General features: G+C 38.3%; 1 protein-coding gene across 1 annotated transcript; it reads left to right on the top strand.

Annotated features, from left to right (window-relative positions):
• Nucleotides 1–1403: 1403 nt before the first annotated feature.
• Nucleotides 1404–17188, top strand: LOC100709692 (periphilin-1). The gene is made up of 10 exons (XM_005451001.4): nucleotides 1404–1593; nucleotides 1797–1862; nucleotides 3189–3265; nucleotides 3542–3772; nucleotides 3885–3946; nucleotides 7152–7208; nucleotides 7599–7768; nucleotides 9890–9966; nucleotides 10739–10873; nucleotides 16283–17188. Coding segments are annotated over exons 2-10 (1005 nt in total). The 5' UTR covers nucleotides 1404–1593; nucleotides 1797–1861; the 3' UTR covers nucleotides 16478–17188.
• The last annotated feature ends 83 nt before the right edge of the window (nucleotides 17189–17271 follow it).

The raw sequence follows: 17271 nt of genomic DNA, 5'->3' as shown, positions 1-17271 counted from the left end.
TAAATGGAAATGCATAAACGCTAAGGCATATTTAATATAGTACGAGAGAGGATTTTAACAAAGAAGAGAATCTTTTAGAGTAGGACTGAAAAAATATTTAGGCGTAATTCACTTTAATGTTAATATTTTATGAGATAAAAATCAACTAAAAAGCCTATCGATCTGTATTGCTATATAACACAAGCTACTTCTTGTTTATTTAAGAGAGATTAGATAAGACTTTATTGATCACACGGCGGGGAAATTTGTGCGTTACTACAGCTCAGGTACAGATAGCAGAAGAATAAAAAGAGTAAACCAAGAATGTAAAGTCAAGAAATACAAAATAAATAAGATAATACAATATACGATACAATACAATATATACAACGGTAGCTGAGGTTCTATGTACACGCACACACAGTATGTGTTATGGATACAGGGTTGTGGAAATATGCAAGTAATACATTTCAGCTATTCTACTACTACTATTACTATGTAAGTAATAGATATCTGTACATGAACACACACGTACAAATACACATACATCACATTATTTATTATTGGTTGATTTTTTTCTAGAAGTAAATGATCTCTTAAAATCACACACATACACACACACATACACGCTAGTAAAATATGATCTCTATCGTCAAAGATAATTTAATGTTGGCAAAATAAGTGTGCATTTTCGCGACCGTCTGTTTTACTTATCTATTTAGTGTATTTGTGAATGTTTATGTTACTGTACTCTGTGATTTCATATTTCATTTTTCAGGCAAAATGAAAGCAGCTGTATTGAAGTGAAGTAATACATCTCGTATTTTGTTTCCCGCAGCAACACAATAATAAACATTATTCCAGATGTATATCTCAGTAGTTTCTTCAAAACTCAACACTTAAAAAAATGATTATAATAACAACTGAGGGGAGACCTTCCATTGTCCCCTCTTTCAGAGTTAAAAAAAACAAAAAGCTGTTTCCTTAAAACATTAGGACTTATCCACATTTACACTTACAACCCTTTTCAAAAAACAATGAAACGAAAATGAAGATTTAATTGAAAGTAGGGTCCTGAAGGTTATATTTGCAACAACAAATATAAGGGTTTGGTAAGGATGAGATTTTGGAGGTTACTGTAAGAAGAGGAGCTGTTTTAAACTCAAGGAAGGGTAGTATCATTTTAAGTAAACACTCTTTAGTCACAGGTTTGGTTTAGTCTTATTTTAGTAAAAAAATATAGCTTAAATGATTTTTCTTATTAAACACTGCAGAGAGTTTAAGAATAAAACAAATCAATGACCATTAAAGACGGTTATCATGTAGGACTAGGCTTATTATACTGTATATAACGTAAATTGTATCCTGATTTGTTTACTCCGGCGCGCTAGGTGGCGCTATGAGATGGCATGAAAGTTGTTATTAAATTCGTTCAAAATAGAAAATAAGAATCAGTGCAGGGTGCTGCTTTGCAGTGTTGCTGGGGTTGTTTTGGTTTTACTTTTGAATAGTCTGGACTCTCGTATAATTTGTATTTATTTATGGGAGCCTTTTTGCGACAGGAGGATTCTATAATGTGGACGTCGCGGTGAGAGACATAGAAATCACTACTTGGTGAGTTTCTGAAGACCTCCCCTCATGTGTTAGCTTAGCTAGCTAGCATTGGTAATAACATAGGTAAAACAGCTATGTCCTTGATTTAGAGCAGCATAATACAAAAAACTGGCAGAGTCACGTATTTAGTATTTAACAGAAATGGCCTTATGATGTGGTCACGCATGGTTTGCTTTCCCTAAATACCTTTTTCTTTCTTACAGGTTCATCATTCGCTGCTGAAACATCTTGAAAATACCAGACGGAGAACCAAAAACATTCTTTTAGCAGTAAGTGAATATAGCAACTTTTCGGCACGTTACTGGTACATTATAATACAGATCTGAGCTTATAACGGAACGTTTTTGGCTCTTCTACTGTCTTCAGTGCCCTGAGCAAGTTCATTTGAGACTGCGAAATATTGTTATGCGTTTCTCAATCTCTTAAGTTTCCAAGGATGGATTTATTTGTCTCTGTCTGTGTAGACTCTCATCCGTTTTCTTAACCTCTTATCAAACCGTTGACCATTTCACTGGTGGTTGGATCCTGTCCCAGCTAACAGAGGATGAGAGGCAGGGCACACTCTGAACAGGTCACCAGGCATAATAGGACTAACACAGATTTACAGATAACAAAACACTCTAATATCCACATTTACTAATCTCCAATTAACTTAACAGATGACTTTTGACTGTGGCAGGATACCGGTGTAAAGGGGGAGCAGGCAAACTCCACACACAAAAGGCTCGAGCTGAGCTTGGGGTTCTATCCCAGAGTACTTACAGTGCCACCCTGTGTTGACTTACATGCCTTCATTATTTCCTCTAGTTTGATGAGATGGGATTTTGCCAAACATCAAGTTGTGATTTAAAGCCATCAGATCTCTGGATTTAAGCACTCTAGTCTTAAAAAAAGACAAGAGAGACACTTGTGCATGGCAGCTGCAGGCTTCAGCAATTCATGCCCATACAAATTCTCATTATGTGATAAGTCATCCCTTTGGTCATAAAAACCATAAAATCTAATCCATAAGTAATGAACATTTGCATGAATCAGTCTAGACTTTAAAGTCTATTTTCACCAGTGTTTTGATTAGCAGAAGACCCGCTCTGCCTCCTGAGCTATAACCACCCTAAATGTTTATATGAGTGGTTTTCAGACATATATTGTAGAGTAAGCTTGAAATGATGTCTGTGCCAAGAACATCACTTTTGAGAACTCACAAAACACCATGAAGTGAATTTTGTAGTCTAGTTTTTCTAGCTAGAATAGTTTGAGAGATCATCAGGCATCCATTTCAGTTTTCTATATCCTGTTCATATCACACTACTTAATAAGGGTTGTCTACAGGCTGGGTTCCCTGAGTTTAAGAGGAGTAGTGAAAGAATCGTGTGTGTAATCATCAAACCTTTTTTTTCCTGCCTTGCCTTACATAAAGAGTAGAACATCTCTTCCACTGATGACGAGAGATCATCGATGTATTAAGATCATTCTTTAAAAAGTTGTCTTTATTTTGGCTGACTGTAGAGCAATGTGATAATAGCATATATATTGATAAACAGCTATTTAATCCTCTTTTTTTAATTTAATGTTTTGTTGTTGTTGTTTTTTTGCAGTGGCATATCGACATGGCCGAAAATCATTTATTAGAGAAGCATATGAAGAACACTTCCTACCAGTGGATGGAAGAGAGGTGAGAGGATGTGCTTTTCATGACCAGTTCATTTGTATTTAGTGAAAAGAATTTTATTAGTTGAAATCTTTGGTGTTTATGATGTTATCATTACTATAGTCTTGTAGACACAGTATATAGTGTGTTGATGAGTATTTGACCACTCTTTAGGAGGTCAGTGTTCTTTCCAAGTCTTTTGACACTCAGAAACTTTAGACATGTTTCTGTTATTCTGTTCGATGCTGTATTAAGGATAGTATGCTCTGAAATGTCAAATGTGTTCTGCTGTTATTTCAGGTGACAGTTCAGCGGGTTGTAAATATTGTCGAAAAGAGGTCCCATATGCCACGGCCAGGAGTGGAATTAGACAGAAGATTTAATGATGACCCGTGGTATGGAGGTCCTCGCGATTACCATGATGGAAGAGGATATTCTGATGACGGCAGTTATCCAGTGAACGATCAACGATGCTTTGATGAAAATCTCAACTTTGGCAATTTCCGTAGAAATTCCTCTCCCCACCAAAGTGTACGATAAGCTTGATTTGCAAGTGTGGTTCAGAAGCCCGAATCTGTGTTGTGTTAAATCTGCATTTGTGGCCTTTCGCCATTAAAGTTACTGTGATTTTAATTTTTTTCAGGACGGGCCGTATACTCAGCAGTGTTATAGCAGAGATGATTTGAGGCATCAGTTAAGCTCAAGGTAATATGTTCATTTTTTTTTCCATGGTATTCAATTTGTCAACAATTTTTGCTTTTTATATTTCATCTCTGTTACTTTGTGTCAGATCTCAACTCTCTTCAATGAATTCTTTGTGTGATATATATTATTGACCACTAGATGGTGGCAGAGTTCTGTCTTTTAAAAAGTAAGCTCAATCAAAAGTTTGGACACACCTTCTCATTTCATGGTTTTTCTTTATTTTCATGACTATTTACTTTTAAGATTCTCACTGAAGGCATCAAAAATATGAATGAACACATATGGAATTATGCAGTAAACAAAAAGTGTGAAAAAACTCAAAAAAGTTTCTTCAAAATAGCCACCCTTTGCTTTGATTACTGCGTTGCACACTCTTGGCATTCTCTCAATGAGCTTCATGAGGCAGTCATCTGAAATGGTTTTCGAACAGTCTTGAAGGAGTTCCCAGAGACGCTGAGCACTTGTTGGCCCTTTTGCCTTCACTCTGCGGTCCATCTCATCCCAAACCATCTTGATGGGGTTTAGGTCAGGTGACTCAGGTGACATGATGCTACTCCATCACTCTCCTACTTGGTCAAATAGTCCTACACAGCCTGGAGGTGTGTTTTGGGTCATTTTCCTGTTGAAAAATAAACGATGGCCCAACTAAACGCAAACCGGATGAGATGGCATATTGCTCAGTTTTGAATAAATCCCCCATCAGTATCACCAGCAAAGCACCCCCACACCATCACACCTCCTCTTCCATATTTCACGGTGGGAACCACGCATGTAGAGACCATCCCTTCACCTTTTCTGCGTCGCACAAAGACACTGTGGGTGGAGCCAAAGAGTTCAAATTTTGGACTTATAAGACTAAAGCACAGATTTCAACCAGTCTAATGTCCATTCTTTGTGTTTTTTGGCCCAAACAAACCTCTTCTGCTTATTGCTTTTCCTTAATACTGGTTTTTTAGCAGCTACATCAGCAGACGCTCTTTTCTCGTTGGCCACTTCGACATACCACCAGTTTATAGGCCCAAGCCCCACTTTCAAGGAGTCATACCAGGCTACAGAAGGGGACAAAGGCCACTAGTGTCTACTCACTAAGTCAGACAACCCCACCCTGAGAGGAAAAACAGCTGGACACTTCGTCCACAGTTAAACACCCACCCACCCAAACACACACACACACACACACACACACACACACACACACACACTGTCACACATGTCTCAGGCACTCTGACTCTCTGAGCAGCATGTCTTAAAATGAATATTAGATAATTGCAGGTTCTCATTTAATCTTGATATGTATGATGCAGTAATGCTGCACATTGAGTTAGGTGCATATTATTTAAAGCGTGTGAAGGAATGCCTGGCATTAAAAAAGCATTTTGTCAGCTTAAATTGTAAACTCGTATATCACATTTTTAAATTTGCCCCTTCTGTTTTTTTCATGATGACACTGCTGGATTGCCACGTTAGATTCATCATAACTTGTAAAATGCTGACAGTGACATTGTAGATGAACCTTAAAATGAGGCATTTCGGTAAAATTGTAAAAACTCAGAATGCACAGAGTGGTCATACAGTATGTAGTACAACATGCTTTCTGTGTAATTCTAAACTAAATCTATAGTTTTTGATTAATGAAAAAATACTTTAAAATCAAGTGACTATTTTCACAGTTAGTTACCAGATTCCCCACTTATATCAGTCTCACCCACTGCACAACAACTAAAGAAGGAATTCTGTACTGTTTAACTGTAAAATTACAAAGACGCCCATTTAATTTGACTTGCTTGTGTAATTACTGAGCCTTTACGTGAACTTTGGATCTGTCAGATGTTTTCTGTGAGTAGAAAAGGAGGGGTTTTTAAACAATGATTGCAATGACTAAAAATTTCAGTATTGATCCTATTTGTGTTGCAATGCATAGCCAAGAGTTCTGTCAGTTCCTCAGCAGCACTGGTGTAATATTGCTCCATAATCAGAACTGTGTAAATGAAGTGTTTAGTTTAGAGAAAGTTTATGCTTCTGGTTGTTCTGCCAAGGTACAGCTCATTTTTTTGAGTCATTTCATCATTACCAAAGAGCTGGAAGTCAGATTCATTTTATGTAAAGGTTACTAACGGGGCCAAGCTGACAAATGTAAAATTACTCTTACAATCCCAGCACAAGATATAAACTCTAGGTACTCGCTGCTCCGTAAGACCGAGCAGGGCTCATGCAGACGGGGAATAAAGACACAGCTCAGGCACTAATTAGTCACACTCTAAATTAAAAGTTGTCTGTGTGGATAAATATACAAATTACTATTATTACTTACTGGAAATTATACATTTAACTCTTGACTATTAGAATGAAGAGCATTCATGTGCAGACATGAACCTTTGAATGTATGTCATTTGTCTGTGAGCGCATGTCTGATAAACGCTTTACTCTCTTTTGTTGTTGTCTGACTTCTAAATAAGGTACACAAGCCCTTTTTCTACCTTTTATGTTTGTTTTGGACTGCATAAAATGACAGTCAGTGTTTGGCAAATGGCATGCTAAGTCTGCTACTTCAAACAGGCCATGAGTCGTAAAAGTTTGAGCCCTTGTTAGACCTGCTTTTTGTTTGAGATGAGGATTGGGTTCAAGCAGAGGTCGTGACAGCCAGGTGCCTTTAAATTGTTTATACCTCTGGAGGTTATTTGAACACAAGCTTTGAGTTTGGAGAATTGTGAAGTCGATGTGTAAGGAACTATGGTGATTTAATTATGCTGGGCCTATCAAATGTTGCAAAAAATGCTCCGAAATTGGATTTAATGGTAAATAAAGAACAGATTTAGTGTCAGTGCGTTCTTGCCGTAGCTACGGGCTGCATGAAATTGAGGACAGATCATAGTGAGGGAAGACCATAATCAGTCCATTTTTCCAGCCAACAGTTGCTTTTGCCAAAGTGGAAGATTGCCTTAGTTCCAGAAATTTATCAGTACCCCACAGAGTCTTTCAAGTCTTTTTCATTAGTTTTCCTGCTTCCATCACCAATCTGACGGAGTTCACTGATGAATAACCTGCACATTTGTTTTTAATACCATCAGTCGTGACTAAAGTAGCACTTTGAACTCAACTTTCATAGATTACTTTAAATATGCTTTAACTCAGAAGTGTTCTAACTAAACTGCTTCATTTGCTAGTGCTTACACCTGCATTTATTTTCTGATGTGTTCTGTTTTAGAAAGAGTGGTCGAGGACAACATTTTCGCAACAGGGGTCGGGGAGGCCCTACTCAAAGGTCAGTGCACGACAGAAAAGCCAAGTCATTGCCCTCACGTGCCTTTCTGGGTGTTGACATCCTCTTAACTGTTCGCAAACAAATATGAATTACGGTCCAGTCTTGATGCATGTTCAGTTATTCAAATAAGGAAACCACAGAAAGTCGATTCTGTTCATCTGGATGTAACATTGTCAGTGGGAAAAACATTTTGTCACTCATCCAAGTGGCTTCTTTTGTCATCCAAGTGCTACGTCCAGATGAACACAATCTGGGATATCTTTGTGGGATACATTACAATCAGTTATATAATGAGAAGTCCAGTTTGCCTTTAGTGTAATCCTTTTCTATGCATACAGTAAGCACTTTGTTTGGTCACCAGTATTTATGGCATTAGTTTGCTCTCCATAGAAAGGACCATGATGAGTACAGGAACCCTCAGCCTACGGTTATCGTGCGGGATCGCTCTCCTGGCAGAAGGGAAGGCCAGCCGCCTGTTCGTTCTGGATCAAACATCAAAAACAGGAACTTCTCTCCTGATGGGGACAAAAGCTACACATATCAGCAGGGACAGCAAAAGCGTAAGTATTAAATCCTCTGAGGATGCCGAATAGCTCATTTTAATGATTTCGAAAATGCCCGCATACAGATTCACAGCGGGATTAGATAAAAGATGCCAAAAGAAGTGTGTAGAGAGCGAACTGGTCACCAAGGGTCAGTCTATGAAAATAACACCTTGATATTCACATGGATGATCACAGGTTGTTCCTTGTCACATTTGCATTTGAACTATCCACTTTATGTGTAGAGTTTTTAAAAAAAAAGGAAATTTAGAATCGGTTTCTATTCCTGAGTCTAACATTCATTCTCCCTCCCTGTTTTCCACCTAAAAGTTGAACTTGATTGTGTGACACGGTGTGGCAGCAGACAGTAGGATGTCTAATAAGAAAGCACATTCTTTGATTTTGCATGAGAAAAACCTAAAAGCCCATTGATAGGTCGAGAGTTGTGAAGTTGCCTTACCCTAATACAGCACTTTCTGTGCAACTGTTATATCCTTTGTAGTGAAACTAGAAATCACTCCCAGTTTTGCAAAGATAATTAAAATGTCTAAGCAAATTAAGCCACTTCAGGTGAAACATCTGTTTTTCAGAGGTGGTGTGTAATGTGCGGGGTCAGGGTGTGCTGAAAAATGTTAGGGTGGTAATTACGCTAACACCAAACACACTTTTAGAGGCTGGGAAAAGGGTACCCTTAGCTTGGGGTGGTTTGGCTTTGGCTCTACCCTGACCTCTTTTTTAGTGAGAATATATTAAATACACTAGCTTAAAATTGTCTTCAGAATCACACTGGGTGTGTCATTTTACTCACTGTCTTTTGTGACTTTTATAAGCTTCAGAAATGTCATTTTCAGTGCTGAGCCAGTGAAATTTATGAATGTTTTAAGAGATCTGACACAAGCAGCGTTATTAATTTAAAGTAAGAAGTGTGGACAATAATTTCTCCACTTCTTTGATTTTCTGAGAGGCTTAAATGTATTTATGTGTTAAAAGCTGAGCTTCATGTTCTACAGCCCTTTGAAAATGTAATAAAACAGTGAGAAAACAGATGCACCTCCCTGCTCCACTACCATCTGGGATGCTAATTAGAGCAGCACAGCAAAGTACTCAAAAGGGGAGTTTGATTATAGGGCACACTGGGCTTTGTCAGGAACACAAAAGGTTTAGTTCAAGTACATTTTTACAGTCAATTGTTGTCGGGTACATATAACAAATTTTCTCACATTCTGAAAAAAGCAATACAAGTACGCTCACTTTAAGTAGCATTTGGCTGTGAGTCTAAAAATGAGAGCTATTCTCCATTAAACTACTTCTATTACATGAATGTTTGTGCTGTGTTTTTATATGAGCAGTTATAACATTAAGCTGCATATGGATTATGGCAGACTGGCGCTCATGTAAGAGTGTGTAATAGCCTATAATAGCTTTAGGCTGTTATAAGTAGCTCTGCATTTAACATGGTTCATTATTATTATAACGCTTGACTTTCACACTGTAGTTTTTCTGTTTGCTCTGAGCAACATTATCGTAGTATCTAACCTTTTTGCAGTGAAAGTTGGTGCCATCTGGAGACTCCATAGTCCCACAGCAAAACACCAATTAACTTTCATCTCAGATCAATTAAATCAAAATGAGAAGCTTCCTTCATTAAAATAAACAGCTAGCTTCTTCTTGTTTTTTTGTTTGTTTTTTTTCTAGACACACTGGAGCCAAAGACGGCAATATTTCAGTTTAGGCACAGCTGAACTCCATGACCACTATTGTGTAGGAGGCTCCAACAAGGGAGTATTTAAAAAACTGCGACTTATACTTTTCAGCTGCTTCATAAGGCTGTGGTAAATTGTTCACTGTGATAAGTGAGGTACTGTCTCATGTCTCACTGTAAAAAAAAATTTCCTCCAGGATATCTTTTAAAAATATTTTGTGGTATTTTACCATTATTGGGCATTATAGTAGGGAGAGTTCAGTGTCTTTAGAAAAAGAACATTAAACAACAACAAAAACCAGATTTTAAATCATGTATTTATGGGTACTAGCATGTATTTTTTGGGTCCCTCTGTGCAACATTAGTCAGATGTATGATAGTTATCTCAGGATGCTTATCTGCTTATTTTCATACTCTAATTTTACTTTTCTCTACAGATAAACCCAATCTGGTGACAAGCCACACTCCCAGCAGCTCTGTGGAAGGGTCTCCTCACAGTTCAGCATCTTCAAAGGTAAAAGCAACATTTTTGAGGAGATTCAAGTAGTTGTTCTCTTAAACCGAATGCACTGACAAATGTGGTAACAGCTGGAAAAAGTGCAGGTAACGCAAGCTATGATGAGATGTTAAAGAATATCACTTGCACTACTGCATTGCAAATACAGAAGAGGAAAATATTTGCATTTGGGGCTTGCTCTGTAATCCTTCACAATTTATATCCATTACGATCTACATATTCTTTTGGTTTATCTTGGACATTGAGCCAAATGAAAGTTTTGTGAATGCATTAATGAAACATGTAAATCCTATTAATCTTAAGAATGCATTACTCAGATAAGGAGGATAAAGAATATATAAATGATTATTTTAGTAATAAGTTTATAATAAGTTTGATTTCAATTCAGTTAACAGAAAACTCAAAAAGTGTGCATCTGTATTATTATGGGTGAAACATATTGTATAACATTTGTGGTCATTGTACAAAAATCCGGTGACTCCATCAGCATGTTACTGTAAAAATAATAAGCAAAATTTGCTCTTTGGTTCACGGACATTAAGGTTGGGTTTCCTTTAGGTTATCTCTGTAATCAGAGCGATATACCCTGTCTGGTAACCTCATTTCTGTTTACTGTTGACATGTGGCATGCATAATTAGACACACACGAAAACAAGAACTCAACACCTGTAAGAGAGCAAAGTTGTCTCCATTTGAAAGACTTTGAAATCAGAGCCAGTTTCTAAACGCGGTGCCCTCGGCTCTAACCCCTTAACCTTTGGCCCGCCAGGAAAAAACTTCAGCATCTGCAGCGGAGTCGGAAGAGGCGGCGGCTGTCAGCATGGAGCCAAAGCTGACACCAGAGCAGGACATCAAGGCTCGCCGGTTGGAGGCCATTAAGGCGAAGGCTCTGGAAATTGAGACGGTAGTAAGATTTCCTCCATGAAACTGTCTACCTTCTGTGAATTCACTTTACTTTATATGTTGCTTTGGATAATATTACTAAGGGTAACCACAACTGCCTATGTGGCTCTTTGCTCAGGCTGACCCTTCATTATTCATTCATAATATCACCGGGTCTTTAATACGACATCAACTAAAATCTTTTAGACCTTAAAAAGGTGAGATTATATTTCTGAGATTTTACATGAAACTAGAGAAATTAGCTTAATTGTGTATTGTTTCAGGATACTGAACCGCCTGTTGGCCAGTGAAACCTTTAGACTCGCCTCACTGTAACTCCTTTCTCTCACTTTTTTTTGAGGCCGACTCATGACTGACTTATACACCACTCAGATCAGCCAATTACAGAGGACATAGACACAGGTTCAGGAAAGAAACTAAGCTGATGTCTTAATTTATTAAATACCAAACTTATTGAACCACTTTTTTTAGCTGGGACATGCTAGTAGGTTCACCTATTAGCATGTGTGGTGGCCTGTTGCTATACATGTTTGAGCCTCACCATGATCTTGGGGGTTGATCAGCCCTTTTAACTTGACTTTATGTATCACTGTAAGTCATGGAGTAAAAAGTACAAGCTATGTCTCGGCTTGTTGTAGCTTATATGTGAGAATCATTTTTTCTTGTAGAAAAAGAGGATGAGTAAGCAGAAAAATGCTTAGCACCTCAGTTTGCGATACCTCTCGCGGCCTGCTATTTGGAGTTGCACTTTTTCCATCCCCTTCATCACTTTACACTACAGTACTACTTATCTATTCCAGTTAAAGCAGTGCAGGAATTGCCCTGCAGGATGCAGGCGGCCCACACACAGTGTGGTACATCTCTTGGCATTAGCACACACATGCTTACCCTGCCATTTAAAGACGTGGTGAGAGGCAGAAACCTCAACTGCGCCTTTACTGTAACATCTGCCACAGGCGCAGTCAAAACCGCATAGTGCTCGGTCACTCTGAAGGAATGCCGAAATGAGCCGATCAGGTAGCAAGCAGAGACGGGCCGCTGAGTCAATAAACTGGTTAAAAAAATGCGTTCTTTTTATAAAAATGTTTGTCTTTTCAAAATGAGCTTTTTCTGCGAGTTTTAATAATTTGTGGACATCCCTGCACGAGGCTCATTCAGTCACAAATAGATTTACTGCAGTGACTCATTGCATCCCAAGAGCTTATAACATACTGTCTGAAGGCGTCATAGGGAGGCAATGGCTCAGGAGGTAAAGTGGGTAATCTGCTTATCAGAAGGTTGGTGGTTCGAACCCTGGATTCTCCAAGTGCTTAACTCCATAACTCCTTCTCTTTTTTTCCTGTTGCAACAGATGGGCAGAGGATCAGTTTATTATTCTTTAAAGTGACCACAGAACAAGTCTGTAAAATAACAACAACAGAGTAGAAACTTAGAAAACATCCATATTTCAATATCACACCAAAGCTAAGTGCCTGGGAGTGATTTTCAGAGAAGTACATTCATCATCTCAATCAGCCCAAATGAAACATATCCATTTCAACTATTAGCCCCTCCATTGAGAGGTCCGGTTTGCAGCTTGAGTGATTAAAATGGCTCTTTTAATATCCCCTAATGTGTACCAGCCCTCAAGTCATTACCCTACTTCCCTTATTATGCAGGACCCCTGCCTGCATCAGTGCTCATTTGAACAGAGCCTCACTAAACGTCCATGTGAGAGCCGTATGTATAATTTCACTCAAAGCCTTTACTTCCCAGCCCCCACACACGATTCCACTGCACACTCCTGTCGGTATGTTCACAATCTGGACCTCCACAAACATCCGATTTGGGCAGAAGCCTGCTTTTTAAGGCTCCTCCTTAAGGCCCCGAGTGTTGCCATTTCTCCTGGGGCTCCGGTCCGTCCTGTGTGGGCCCGTAGTATCAGGCCTAAAAATCAGCCCATAGCTCCCACTCCAGAGAAGGAACTTAGGCAGAACCTCACTGCAACCTTTTCTCACAACATTAAGAGCATGCTGAGGTCAGAAACACACTTCCTATTAGTTCATGTGAAATAGAAGCATTCCTTATAGAAATAATAGTCTCCCCACAGTTGTTCAGTATGTTGTACATGTACTTCGGTTTTTAATCCTTCAGAAAAATGAAGCAAATGAAGCATTCTCAAGTCTGTTTTGATTCTTTCAAGCATATAAAACAGTGTCTGTGGGATATAATGAAGTCAAAATGTAATTACCGCCAAGAAAGGCTGTAACTTGGGAAGAGCTCAGACATGGTTTTGTTTTGAAAGATGGCAAACAAAATCAACCCCGAGGCAATTAAGGGGGTGGGATTGGTGCGTTGGGCATTATACCACATGTTTGTGTCTCACTTAGCCCATGTTTCCTCTCACATTTGGACCAGTTTTTCTTTTCTAAATGATATTTACTTTGTGCAAATGTTCAAGAAGGACAGATCTTTTCTTAGGACATAAATTTGTTAGTAGAAAATAGTTGCAACTGCTAGAAGGACAAATGGTTCTGTAGGACGACAGAGAAAAGGGGCCCACGCGTTGCTGTATGAAGCTGACCCTCAGCTTAGTGGCCACACGTGTCGTGAGTCGCTCACTTCCTTGTGGTCGCGCTGAAGTCTATCATTATGTGGGGTTGCAAATTTCACATGACATGATCTGCAGACATTAAGACATCCGCCGCAGTCCAAACATCTTCCACAGTCTGGGATATTTCTGTCAGAATCATCCTAAACGGCCTTCCCTTTGTGCGTATGTGTACAATGCATATTGAAATACAGTGACAATAACCTATATTGCATTAACATTCAGTCATAATAGTTTTTTACTGATACCTAATATTTGATTAATTTTTCCTTTAGCCTTGTTTCAAATGGTCTAAAGTGAAGAAGGTGTGTTAAAGATGCGAGAATGAACAAATAAGCGAGAATTAGGCATCTGAACATGCTGTGGCTGGTTCAGCTGTGAAGTGAGAGAGGAATGATATAAAAAGGATAACTAAAGAGGCTGGAGGCAGTTTTTTTAACATAATTGTAATTATCAGGAACAGCATACAATGAAGACCGTTCATTTTCACCCATCAAGCTTTGTGTGTAATTTTCACATAACGTTTTAACCCGACCCAGCACCTGGGATTTTTTCCCTCTCTAACAGGTTCGCTCAGTAGCCTCTTTTGCTTGAAAACACAGTAAATGGCTCCCATGTGGTGATCTGTTTCCATCCATAATGTTCAGGAGTGAATGTTATTCTTGTTTCTTTGACCTTTTCCGCGTGTTTAAAGCCCCACCCGGCTCAACTCCCTCTCAGATTGTGACTGTGGTAAACTTTATATTTTTTAAAATATTCTAGATTTACAGTAATGACAGTGAAAAGCTTTAGCAAATTACATATTGGAGACACTTATAACTTTTATTAAATTCTCAGCGGGTAAGGTTAGGTTATGGCAGTAAATTTCTAAATGCTTCTGACTGATGGATACACAATTTTGAGTTAGCCTGACATTACATGATATGTATCTAGGCAAAGAAACAGCAGCTGTGGTTTTTAATTTCCCCAGGACTGACAGAACCCTGGAATATAGTGTTTAACCGGTTAACCTCACTTTCTGTTTAAGCATGGACACTGATTTAAGTTGACAGGCAGCGTTTTTTCTTTTCAAAGTTAGCAAAGCTGATGGTGTGTGTTTTATTGTATTTTAACAGACTGATAATAGTAGATGAGATACAGTTAGCTAATTTTAGTTCAGCAACTAATGCCTGCACACCCCACAGTCCTAAAATGGCTTTGTGGTCTGAACATGACACAGATAAGTAGTACTTCTAACATAAGGATGCTGAGACTGTTTAATTAAGTCATTACTTTGAAGAAGTAGGTCACGTCTCCAGACATGTGTAAAACTGAGCAAGGACTGTCTTCTGTTTGATCAAGTTGTTATCAATAGTTCATTGAGATAACCAAAAAAATTGAAAACTAGCTAGAAATGATATTAATGTTTTGGGTTTTTTTGCACTGGCTTAATTTTGATATATATTTACTGCTTGATCATGTGCAGAGTGGCTGTTTCAAGTTCTCCAGTTACTTTGGTTGTAGATGTGATTGCGGCTGAACTCTGGAAGACTCTGATGTCCCATAGTCCTCCTTAACAGGCTGGTGTAGCCCTAAACCTCTGTGCAGAGTCAGTGAAGGGCCTTGCATTTTGCCATTTTCCCTCAGGTGATAAAGATGTTGTCAGCTTGCACCTGGGACTCCAATAAAGAACTTAATAGCTGTTTTGGGTCCGCAGTAAAATCTCTATGGGACATGAGAGCTTGTTGCAATATGGTGTGAAAGAATGCTGCAGTCCAGTTAACATAATCTGACACCTCATGTCCATTTTATTATAAACCGACGTGCACGAATGTAGGTTTACATTCACACACCTGTGTGATGAATACAGGAAAAGTGGGTTCATTAAGTTCACAGGTATCCAAAAGCACAGGAGTTAGACTAGAATTCAAACAACTGTCAGTGTTCACTTTGAATTTAAGGTCAGTTACTTAATCATTTCTGCTCAGACGGCTTATAAATACATCAGCTCATTTCAAGTGTGTTCTGTTTTTGTTCATACACAGTTTTAGTCTGTTTTATGTGCATAACGAACAAATTGTTTATGTTTATCTTTATGTTGCACTTACTAACTCAACCTGGGACTTAATTATTAATTTCAAGAGTAAAGTATATGTGTTACATGTATGACATCTCTTGCTTTTAAAGCCAAAAGACTCAAGATTTTATTTTGAAGAGGCAACAGGAAAAAAAGATTTAAAGACTATAATATTCATTTTTTTTACTACTCACCACAGCAAAAAAACTGTCTCAATCTCATCCTATCGCTAGCATCCTCTTCTGTCACATCAACCTCCACATGTCCTCCTTCATTACATCTATAAACCTTCCTCTTTTCCTCATTCTTGGCAGCTCCATATTCAACATTCTTTGCACGGTATATCCACCATGCCTCCTCCTCACTTGTTCAAACCAGACTTGTGTCTTTATTTTGTCTCCAAGCTGCTCGACCTGAGCTGTCCCTCTGATATTTCTAATCCTGTCTATCCTGGTCTCTCCCAGTATAAACCTGAGCATTTTCAACTCTACCACCTCAGCTCAGCTTCCTTCTTAGTACCACTGTTTCCAAATGACACATCAGAGCAGGATTCACTTCTGCCTTTTAGACTTTGTTTTCATTCCTGCTGCTATCCTTCTCACAAATCACCCCTTTAAGATAAGGGCACAGTTATAACATTCAGATAGAACAATTTATTATGTCTTTATAATGTGGCTTTGATTTTGTTTTGTTTTGTTTTTAATTCATTGTGTCATAATATTGCATGCATAATGACACTCCTGATGTGATTGTTTTGTTTACAGCATTACAGACAGGACTGTGAGACGTTTCGCACGGTGGTGAATATGCTGGTGGAAAAAGAGCCCAGCTTGGATAAAATGCTGCAAGCGCCACTAGACAAAAACCTGCTGGAGATCAAACAGCGTTGCCTAGATGCTCTTAGGAACTTTGTAAAGGAGCTGGATGAAGTAATAGAGCAGCCAGACACCAAAGCGTAAGCCGCACATCACTAAAACACAGAGGAGATAGAGTATCAACACTATCAATTTGAAAAAAGTGGAAAAATGTTCCATGTGCAAAGTTTATCTAAAGTGTTTAACTATGTTATATTTTTACTGTGTTCTGCAAAGAACAGTACTGGCAATTTATTTACACAAAACACTCATGTACAGTATTATGTGCAAACAGGATCATTGTGATAGAACGGGGTATGTTTAAAACTAAACTGAATGACTGAAATGCCTATTTTATTTTGGGTCAAAATCAAGATACTTTGTGAACTGACATATAACTTTAAAGTGCATTTTTTTACCATGAATTGTCAGAAACATAAAATGTTATTGCATTTATAATTGATGTAAAGCTAAATGTGTCATCACTTACATCAGCTAGAAGCTTGGCTAACATTACTGCTAAAAACTTCTGATAAGGAAATTACAAAAAAAAGAAGAAATCATGAAATATAGCAGATAGAATGATTTTTACCTTTAGCTATGGTTGCAAGTGCAGCTGAGACCAACACAAAAACAAGCATTCTCCACCAGTTATCAAAGGGTCCAAGTTCATGACGTGTTTTTCTGGTGCAGGAGAGTGCGTTTTTTAGGATATGCATTTATTTTCTTTTTTTGTGCTGAAATTAAACTGCTTGTGAATATCTTTTGCTTTGCAGTTAAAACTTTCGTAAATAAAATGTGAGACCAGTAAATAAATGATGTCTCGTATTTCCTTGTTTAGTTTTGACAGTACATCAATTAAATGTGTTTTCAGAAAATGGTCACAAAAAAATCAACAC

Source organism: Oreochromis niloticus, linkage group LG7, assembly GCF_001858045.2.
Source record: "Oreochromis niloticus isolate F11D_XX linkage group LG7, O_niloticus_UMD_NMBU, whole genome shotgun sequence".
Taxonomy (NCBI): domain Eukaryota; kingdom Metazoa; phylum Chordata; class Actinopteri; order Cichliformes; family Cichlidae; genus Oreochromis; species Oreochromis niloticus.
Note: the sequence above shows the minus strand (reverse complement) of the source record. Positions and strands in the feature narration are given on the sequence as shown.

Coding starts and splice junctions, on each gene's coding strand:
- LOC100709692 (XM_005451001.4), top strand. Junction 3,266..3,541: donor TACCAGTGGATGGAAGAGAG/GTGAGAGGATGT, acceptor CTGTTATTTCAG/GTGACAGTTCAGCGGGTTGT. Junction 3,947..7,151: donor AGGCATCAGTTAAGCTCAAG/GTAATATGTTCA, acceptor GTTCTGTTTTAG/AAAGAGTGGTCGAGGACAAC.